This window comes from Trachinotus anak, unplaced genomic scaffold (assembly GCF_046630095.1).
Source record: "Trachinotus anak isolate AG129_WGS33_773 ecotype Australia unplaced genomic scaffold, CSIRO_AGI_Tana_v1 ptg000001l, whole genome shotgun sequence".
NCBI classification, from domain to species: domain Eukaryota; kingdom Metazoa; phylum Chordata; class Actinopteri; order Carangiformes; family Carangidae; genus Trachinotus; species Trachinotus anak.
In genome coordinates this window covers 21519535-21529892 of record NW_027273852.1, presented here as the reverse complement: position 1 = coordinate 21529892, position 10358 = coordinate 21519535, and the positions used below count along the sequence as shown (strand labels likewise).

The 10358-nt window shown below is 41.7% G+C and overlaps 1 protein-coding gene across 1 annotated transcript in view; it reads right to left on the bottom strand.

Moving 5' to 3' along the window:
* Positions 1-304: 304 nt before the first annotated feature.
* mao (monoamine oxidase) overlaps positions 305-10358 on the bottom strand; it is a 42944-nt gene continuing 32890 nt past the window's right edge. Inside the window, exons 8-15 of the mRNA XM_071484318.1 lie at positions 9954-10113; positions 8769-8865; positions 8461-8514; positions 8312-8369; positions 7817-7914; positions 6651-6762; positions 4156-4218; positions 305-4053 (exon numbers count right to left, since the gene is read on the bottom strand). Of these exons, the coding sequence (XP_071340419.1) occupies positions 3898-4053; positions 4156-4218; positions 6651-6762; positions 7817-7914; positions 8312-8369; positions 8461-8514; positions 8769-8865; positions 9954-10113 (798 nt within the window). The 3' untranslated portion in view covers positions 305-3897. The remainder of the gene's footprint in view (positions 4054-4155; positions 4219-6650; positions 6763-7816; positions 7915-8311; positions 8370-8460; positions 8515-8768; positions 8866-9953; positions 10114-10358) is intronic.

Sequence of the window (10358 nt, the reverse complement as noted above, 5' to 3'; positions counted from 1 at the left end):
GCAGCCAAAAACACAGGGGTAAAGAGCACCGAAATAAGAGCAGCAAAATAGTATCATGTAGTAGTAAACAGTATCATGAAGAGAAGATTCAGACCTGGCAGCATGGTGGTGCAGTGGTTAGCACTGTCACCTCATAGCAAGCAGATTCTGGGTTTGAACCTGGGGCCTGGGACCTTTCTGGGTGGAGTTTGCATGATCCTGTGTTTTCTGTTTCAAAGTTGCTTTTTCTTAGTGTGGCTGTATACATCAGTCCTCTAAGTGAATATATGCCCATAACAGAAATAAAAACAATGATACACAAGAATGGTTTTATACGAGTAAAAGATTTTATTTCACATTTTTTTTTTCTTTTAAATATCACAAGCTTAGTTTGAGGAATCAAAGACATCAAAGAACAGGTCACAGGGCTAGTTAAGGAGGCTCATGTGCACAGAAGGACAAGAGGGACGGAGGAAGGTGTCCAGAGAACAATGAAGAAGGGTCAGATCTGGAATAACCACACATTATGTCTGCTGATGGTTTCGGTGCTAGTACAGACACAGTGTGCTGGCTTTTTCTGTTCACTGACATCAGGTAACCATAAGCATGAATGCTTTGAGTGTGGCTTCAAAACATCACTGTCCAATCCTTACTTCTAGAGTTGGCCTGGGAGAGAGTAAAACCAGTGCAGGTGCTGGGACGAAGGTGGAAGGAGGGGTGATATCAGGGTGAAGTTAGAGCAGCTACAGAGACACGAGGGCATCACAACAAGCGGAGACAGAGAATGAAGCACGACAATCACATCACAAACACACATATATATACACACACACACACACAGACTTGGCTTCACTGGAGATAAGCAGTTTGATAAACCCAACAGTCTGTGCTCTGTTATTCAAAGGTGACACTGTGATCATATACCCGGCTTTACCTGAGTCAAGTTTATAGTGAGGATGTAACTCAGGTAATACAGGGGGAGTTTAAAAATGAGAGATTTTGGACATGCTAACAAGGACAAGGTGTTTCCCAGTCCCTGTGTATTGATGGTTACTGGTGACTGCTCAAACCAGTGACATGGTCCATGTAACCTCTCACCTCCAGCGCAAATGGGAGGGGAGCCAAGGGCAGAGAGTGTCAGAGTCACACAGGCACTTGAGAGAAAAGACAAAAACACTACGAGTTCCATTAAGGCACAACAGATCACTACACAAACACACACACATGCACACCAGTCTTTGGACAAGAACAACAAGACTCTTTCAGTGAGCACACACAGCTGCACACATAGCACAGTGCCCTGCAAAACAGACGCACAAACACAAGGACTCTGCTAGATTCAGTCCTGTGTGTTGAAGGGTTTTCTTCACATCTACCTCCAAAATCAGATTTCCATCCTAAATCCTCCTGTTCATTTCCCTACACAATCATCATGGAGTGCAGCTGAAATGTGGCCAAGAATTAGTAGATTTCCAGCTGTTCAGTGTGAGCTTTGCTTCTCCAGATGTCTGTATAATCTCTCTGAGAATCATCTTTCATTTATTCATCTGTTTTCTTTAGTTGAAGACAAATCATACGTTTTCTTACAAACATAAACTACATCTAGTCTCATTTGAACTCATTAGATTCTCTATAAGTAAATAATACAATGAAGCATCTATTTGGTGCAATTATGTAAGTTAATAAAATCCAACACTTTGGCTGTGTCCTAATTCAGAGGCCGTATCCTTTGGAGGTTGCACTTTAAGATCAATTGTGTAAGGTAATTAGATGTCTCATTTTAGAGGCTCCTTCAAATGCGCCCAAGAAATACGTCCTTTTCCTGGGCCACAAGGGCTCCCACGGGTGGATCCTTTGTGGCCCAACTTCTCCCAAGATTCACTGCATGCTGGTAATGAAAATAATATAGCAGCAAAAACACCAACAGAGAGCCAGAGGATTACACTTTTAAATGTGAGTACTGGTTACTCACCCAGCCTTTTTTAAAAACTCATGTTGGTTTTGGTCAGCAACAATACTCTACCACTAAATCAATGATTCTCAAACTTTTTGTGTGCCCCCCCCAAATTCAGAAACGACAACAGAGGAAGCAGGGGGAAGCATGAAGTATCGACAAGCTCTTGTTTATTTCTCTGCATAAATCACATTCATTCACCTCCCCCTGCCCACCCTCCAGTTTGAGAACCACTGATGAATATGAATATATTCAATAATGAATGAGAAAAAGTAAAACTATATATGTGAAAAAAAAATCGGATTATCATATATCAGCAACAAGTAGTTTGTGTTATCTAGTTTGAAGAAAATACATTCGAATGCTTCCCTTACATTTACCAACAGATAACCACAGAGAGCAGCTTAGCAGCGCTACGTTTCCACCAGTACAGGCTTTCATTTGAAGTTTAAAGCTGGCATTATTCTTATTTAATTTTTTTTTCTTTATGTCAAAAAATCACATGAAAACTAACAATGAAATAGTCTCTGAATACTAAACCCTGTCAGCCATTAGTACAAATCTTTGGGGTCACAAATATAAAGTAGGTAATTCCTTGTCATTTTTAGCAAGTGTTACTCACACAAGAGTAAGCACTATGTTCACTATTTTTAGCTGTGAACTTGTGAATAGCATCTGGCACAAGAACAGTGCTGTGGGATTCATTTAGATTAAACTCCAGCTTGACTCATGTTGTACAAATAGCAGAGGCCTTTGAGGCAGATTTGTGATTCTTGAATGTATAAATGAAACTGAAACTGTTAAACGTTTTGACTTGAACAAAAGATCCAAGCTTTTATCTAGAGGGCAAGTGACTTCTCACCTTCATCATCGTGCAGAGAAAAGAGTGCCTAGTGTTTCACTTTAAAACACTAGGCACTGTAGCTGTAGCTGGGGAGTACTTTATGCAGCAGACGATTACACATCTGGTGCACGAGTGGTGAATATTTATAGCAGCAGGATGGTGTATGTGGGATTGACGTAAAATAAACAACAGTGCCCACGTTCATCGTAGTGAAAAAAAGACGTCACGCTGTGCGATGGTGTGACGCACTGATGTGTTTTTAGTAGTTTTCCGAGCCCAGTGGAAGAGGCTATATGAGGATTTAGCTCCACAGACAATACTTGATAACAGGATCAATTCATAGTCTTTTCATGGGATTAGTTTACAGTGAGAAAAACACAGAACACAACCAGCTTCATCCCTGAACCTCCTCTTTGAATTTGTCATGGGAAATGGCACAACTCTGTTCTGTTCTGAGCTCATCAAACAGCCACAGCTGCTTGGCCAGAATAAATCAGCACCTAAAATCAGCAGAGGTAATTAGACACAGTGGACACACACACACACACACACACACACACACACACACACACACACACACACACACACTTTGTACACAACTGACAAACACGCACACAAATGCATGCTCACTGAAGCATGTGCGCATGCATACAAACAGCACACACACACACAAAGCAGATGAGTTATTAAACTCTCATGTAATCAAGAAAGTGAATGTTATTGGCAAAGTGTGGAATATTAATTGTGACATTTTTTTTCTTTGAATTGGCTCTGATCTTTTTCCTTCATTGGTTGAGTAGTTTCAATCTGAATCGAATCTTAAGTAGATTTAAGTTGAAGTCGTCTTCTCTCCTCTCAAACGAGCATCTCTTTACTGTTTACAGCTCATTTCTGTTGGTCTCACTCGCTCTTTCTTTTGTGCACAGAGTGATGGTGCATTAGTGTTTTACATGAGCTTAACAGTCTTTTGTTACAGCAGGGGGCATCTCAAAAAAATCCTATACCCTATGTAGTTCACTACTTTGTCACATAGAACATAAAGTAGTGCACTAGAAAGTACAGTGTCTACTGAGATGTGCCCACCCCTTAGAATGCAAGTGAGATGACAGGTATGGGTGGTTTAACTGTGGGGGAGGAGGCCCTTCTTGTAGGCCACCAGGCCGGCTGCAGTGGCGACAGACAGGAAGGCGGAGACTCCCATAAACTTGAGGAGACCACCGACCGAAGGTAAGTTCCTCTCCCAGAAGGTGGTGACAAAGGGGAGCGCTGGGACCTCCTGTTGCAGGAACAGAGGTGGAGAGGGGGTCACTTACAAGGTCATTCAAGGTTTCAGTTTCATTTGGTGCACTCAGTAAATATTTAGAGAGATTTCCCTCACCACGCTCTCAGGCTCCGTCTGCCAGATCTGACTCTGGTGGATTTTACCCATCGCACACATGACCTGCAGCAGAACAGAGTGGGTGGTCAGTCAGGACACTCACATCATTTATTAGCACACAAACAGAGCCAGCATCAACCCACACAGAAACAACAGCTGATGTTAACGCTGGAGTAGGCTGGAGAGGTAGAGAGAGAGAAACTGCAAGCAGCAAGTTGTGCAGGAGCTCTGAGGAGCAGTTTAAACGTTTTAGTGAGCAGCATGAATGAGAACCGGTCTGATTTTATGAACAGCTTTGATCAGTGGGAGTCAGTGCAGGAGAGGGTGAACATGACCAGGGACAGAAAATCAATTTACAGTTGGATTACTCTGATGAGGAAAGAAAATAACCAAACTAGTGTCCTCTGTTGCTTACAAGACAATCAAGATGCACATGCAAGATTTTGAGACAAAATTACGCGCACAATATATATATATATATATATATATATATATATATATATACATACATACAGTCATGGAAAAAATTATTAGACCACCCTTGTTTTCTTCAATTTCTTGTTTATTTTAATGCCTGGTATCACTAAAGGTATATTACCTGAAGAATACAATGAACACGACTAAAATGAAGCTAATTACAAAATACTTTATGTCCTATTTGAAATGCTTAAGGTGAATTGTATTCCCAGGGTATATAAGAGGCCATTTCATGTCATCAGCAGCATTGCACATGCAAAGGCCTGGAGTGGTTTCCTGCTTACATTCAAGCTGTGGCACAACTCAGAAGTTGTCAGCTCTCACATAATGCCTAAAACAAAAGAATTATGTGAAGCCACAAAGGCAGCCATCTTGGCACTGCTGGAAATTGGCATGAGTGAGAGACAGGTAGCCAAAAAACGGAAGATCTCCAAGACAGCCGTTCATTACACCAAGAAAAAACAAGCTGAACATGGTACTACCAAATTGCTAACTGGTCGAGGCAGGAAACGTCTTTCTACCCCACGAGATGACCGTGCACTCATCCGTTCCTGTGTCAGGAATTGTTGTCAGACCTCCAGGGACCTTAAAAATGAGTGGGCACTGTCAAGACATGTGACTTGTACGGCAAGGACAGTTCGAAACCGACTTCTTGAAGCTGGTCTGAAGTCACACAGGGCATGGAAGAAGCCCTACATCAACGAAAGGCAGCGGAAGGCCCGGTTACTCTTTGCTAGGCATCACAAGGATTGGACCGTTGATGACTGCGCTCAGGTTCTCTTCAATGATGAATCCATTTTTGAATTGATGCAGAACAATGTCAGAAGCTGGTGGAGAGCATGCCAAGACGCATGGCTGCAGTCATCAAAAACAATGGTTATGTCACAACTTCAGCCAGGCTTTAGTTTTTCATTTGTGTGTTTCCTGTTTTGCCACACTAACTCTCTTGTGATTTCAGACTCTGCCACTCCCTCCTGCTCTGCATTACCTGCTGATTTCATTCACCTGGCCTGCCCCGCCCCCTCACTCACCTGCTCCTCATCAGCTAATCAACCCTTAGTATATATACCGGTCCATTTCCCTCAGTTCTTTGCCAGATTGTCTAGTGTGTTTACCTAGCTTTCTAGCATCGTCATCGTCATCGTCATCGTCATCGTCATCGTCATCGTCATCGTCATCGTCATCGTCATCGTCATCGTCATCGTCTGAGTCTGTCTTGACCTGCCTTTTGGACTTTGGACCTTCCCTTTTGCCTGCTCCTACTGGATTAGTTTGCTACGTGGATTGACTACCTGGTTTGACTTCGGCTTGTTATTAAACACCGTTCCTTCACCTGAACTGTTTCTGTGTCGTGCTATTGGGTTCTTGCCTGCCACTTTGTGGGACCTGACAGGTTATGCAATCAAGTACTAACTCCTGTGTGTATCATGTGACTAAAAGAGGCAGAAAAGAAAACATAGAATGCCTAAAAGCACTGTTTTTGGCAGTACAATGCCATAGCTATTGATGCTAGAACTTAAGTGATTTTGGTTATTATCAAGAAAACATGGGAAATGGCTAGATATCAGCTCTTAAATTAAACTCTTATGAGCTATTTTTGTTATCATTATATTTGTCCAAACAAATGTACCTTTAGTTGTACCAGGCATTAAAATGAACAAGAAATTGAAGAAAACAAGGGTGGTCTAATAATTTTTTCCATGTGTGTATGTATATATGTATGTGTGTGTATATATGTATGTGTGTGTGTATATATGTGTGTGTGTGTGTGTGTATATATATATGTATATATATATATATATATATATATATATATATATATATATAAAAATATGTTGCTTTGCCACCATCATCAGGAGCAGGTGGAGGTGTTGGGATCCACACTTGACATGCTGTTTCCTCATATCTCCATCTGATGCATGATGATGGTTTAATCAGTAAATGCCTGTAATTCTACTCCTCTGTGTTATCTCCTGGTTTCTAAAAGAGCAGTGTCTCCAGGTTGGTGGTGCTCTCACCTCTCTGGCTGCCCTCTCTCCAGCCTGCACTGCCCCCTCCATGTAGCCACTCCATTCTGTGGCGGTCTCTGTGCCTGCAAAGTACAACCTGCCAACCGGCTCCCTCAGTACCCTGATGACAGGAAGAGACAGAGAACGTGGGAGGTTACAGCTGATTTATACGGTTTAAAGGTTGCCTTTAATTTAATACACTGCCATTCGTCTCTGGTATTGTGGATGTTTGCACCTGACCACCACTACTACACAAAAATAGCTATGAAAAATTAACATTATACTGTACCATACTGTAATGTGTAAAATCAGCAGCTTGGATTTGCATTAGGACATAATATGTTCCATCAACAACTTCATTTAAAAAAAAAAAAAACGGCCATTGTAGGAAATTAAAGGTTCCATATTGTATAAAGGTAGATGTCCATGTGTTTGTGATTATAAAGCAGCTCTTGGTTCTATATTAATACTGTGAAAGTATCAAAGCCTCAGTCCACAGAGAAATGCACACAGCCTGTATTCAGAAACTGAGCCTTAAAACCAGCCGTCAGGACTTCTGGAACTTTGTGATGTCTCAGCCACAACCCAAGCCCCACCCACCTGGACTCACCATCCAACCTCGCAGGATTTGGTTTCTCTGAGTATTTACCTGAAATCTACTATATTTTTATTTGATCACTGAGAAAACAGCCAGCCAATCAGACGAGAGGCTCAGATCCTTTCTTCTGATTGGCTGACTGACCTGTTGTTACTCGAGCTCCAGAGAGCCTGAGAGAGGAGATGTAAAACTACACTGAGATGGTTTTTGGTTCTTAAAACCACAAATATGTCTGATGGATATCAACACTTCAAATAAAACAGGAGATGTAACATATGGCACCTTTAATGTGTTTTTTTTATTTTTTTTTTTTATTTATTTATTTATTTTTTTTTTTTTATTTTATTTTTTGCTTGGCTTTGCCTTCTTTTGAGCTTTGCCCTTTAATAGGATTGTATGGGTTTTCAGTTTCTGCATCTATTGTTTCGAAACACTTCAAATACAACACAGGAGAAGTTAAACTATAGGACCTGTAAATATCTGCCCAATGGCCACTGAACATGATAACTACTGTGTGTGTGTGTGTGTGTGTGTGTGTGTGTGTGTGTGTGTGTGTGTGTGTGTGTGTGAAACTCACCTGCCATACTGGGTAAGGATTCCTGGGGGGAAATAGGCTGTGTAGCAACCCCCAGAGTATTCCTCCTCACACCAGTTCTTCTCCTCATAGTGCACTGGCTAAAATACACAAGTAGACACATGAAGGGGTCAACTGTGTGTGTGAGTACATGTTCATGACAGCAGTGGTTACCACAATGGTATGAAATGAATTGTATGAAACAAAATTTACCCTAACAAAAACCCTGGTAAATATGCAAATGACAGCTCACAGTGGCTGGCTGTCAAAGTCAAAACGATTTCCCACATGTGTGCAGCCACCGATGGAAAACGTTGTCATTGTAAATGGAGCTAAAATAATACCAGTGAAGCCAGAGCACTTAACTCTAAATGTGTAATACCTTGGCTTACAACTTTACAGAGAGATTTGGGGGGAGGCACCTTCACAAAAAAATTCTATGAGGGAGCACCATGGGTTAAACCACTGCACCATAGTTTAGTCTGCACCCAAACTCACATGCAGTGCCTCCTCTGAGCCCAGCACTCTGGAGTAGATCTCACAGATCTTCTTCAGTCTGAAAACAGAGAGACGAGAGTTTGGAGGAAACCGATCCTGCAGCTTGTGAGAGCATTACTCTGCTGTGTTGTCTCCACCATTTCACCCACCTCTCTTCTTTTGTCAGCCCTGATAGTTTTCTGCACTTGCGGGCAAGGATGAATCTGGGGGAATGGGAAAAGAGCAAATGATTCACTGGAAGAAGCAGTTCCACTGACACATTGTGTGACTACACTGACACAGATGGACACACAGAAGCCTCACATCAGAACAGAGAAAACAGAGACAGACTTGGTCTTCCTTCCTTTAATGTCCATGGTTTTGGAACGAGACAGCTACATACTTTTGGCCTTGTAGTGAATGTTGTGTAAGTATATTATATAATGTTGCAGAGAACTGACTGGAGCTTTGTATTCACCCCATAATAGCAGGCACAGTGCCATCAGGCTTTGTGTCATCCAGTGTCAGGCCAATGGGAGCGCCCTCCTCCTCAATCACCATACTGCCGCAATAACCTGGACATACACATCAACAAGCCAAGAATAAGAAACACACACACAGACCCAGCTTCTGTTAGGTTAAAGGATTCTTCTATGAACTGGCTCCTGACATATGTGGGGGTAAAGAAGGGTGATGACCTTTCTGTATGCAGTCTGTACTAATTAATGCTTAATTAAATGTGACTGTGCGTCTTTATGCAGATGATGATGTTTTCATTACAGAGACAGACAACAATTATTGACAACAAATATCATGTTTGGAGATTTAAGTTTAGAGTAAATAACTTGTTTTTTATTTTAATGAACAGATGGATTTTGTTAAAGGGGCAGCGCTGCTCTTCAGGTGAAGTCACAGCTAAATCTCATCTCATAACTTAAACTGTTGTGTTTGTCCTCTGTTGGACTGAGCTGCTGGGATGTGGGGGTATGACAGGATGTGAACAGGTACAAAACAAAGGGATAGGAAACTTTGTTGGAGAAAATAAATTAGTTCCTGCCACGGCTGTGAGAGGAGTCATGGAGCAGGAACCCTGTGAACACTGAGTCAAAGGATCCTCCTGTGACAGACAGAGTCATGTGGTCCTTGAATATTTTCACATTTTATTTCAAAGAGTATGGTGTGAGGAAACTTTGACAGAAAAAACTAATGTTCAGTTTTCACCTGTTAAAAGGAAAATGGTCTAAAGAGATTTGAATGAAGCCAAATGCTTTCATGAAAACTGAATTTAGTCCTGAACATTATGTGAAATTGAATCTGCCTAAAAAGAACAGGTCTCTGTGCCAGACTGAGATGTGGTATCTGAGCCAGGATAGTGTGTTGGTCCTGAAGAACAGGATCAGCTTTGTCAGTTATGTGAGTTAAATAAAGTAGAAAAAGGTCCAATAGTAAAACTAAAATTAGATTATTTCTTTATGGAAGAGGCTGAAAATATGAAAACACCTGAAGTGAACACTTTGTCACCTATTTGAGTTTTTTAAAGTGTTTTCTATCAATGTGTGAATGTCATGTTGTATTAGTGGGTCATGTGATATCATTTTAGTATAACACAAAATAAATATCCATTCATTCATATAAAGCAGCATTCCCTCTCTCCCTCTCTCACCCTTTTTCCTCCAGAAGTTTTCTTTGTAGTAAACCATGCACTTGATGACGGAGCCCATGGGGACGCGGTGGATCAGCTGGTTCCTGAGTGGCGGCAGCTCAGGGTTAAAGTGCATCTTCAGGTTCAGACCAGGAGGTGTTGCCGCGATCACGTACTTGGCCTGAGAGAGAGAGAGCGAGAGAGAAAGAAAGTGAGAGACAAGCACAAACAGGACAGGACATCACATGGCATGTGGCAGCAGGTTGCCAAACAGCCAGTGGATGGCAGCACTGAACAACATTGCCAGCTGCAGCTTGTGATTCAGACTGAGCTGGTGGAAAAATGACATCTTCACAAATCTGTTCCCTCTGGTCTCTGACTGCTGCTACATCCAGACTACATGTGCAAATACTGGGTGGATTTCTT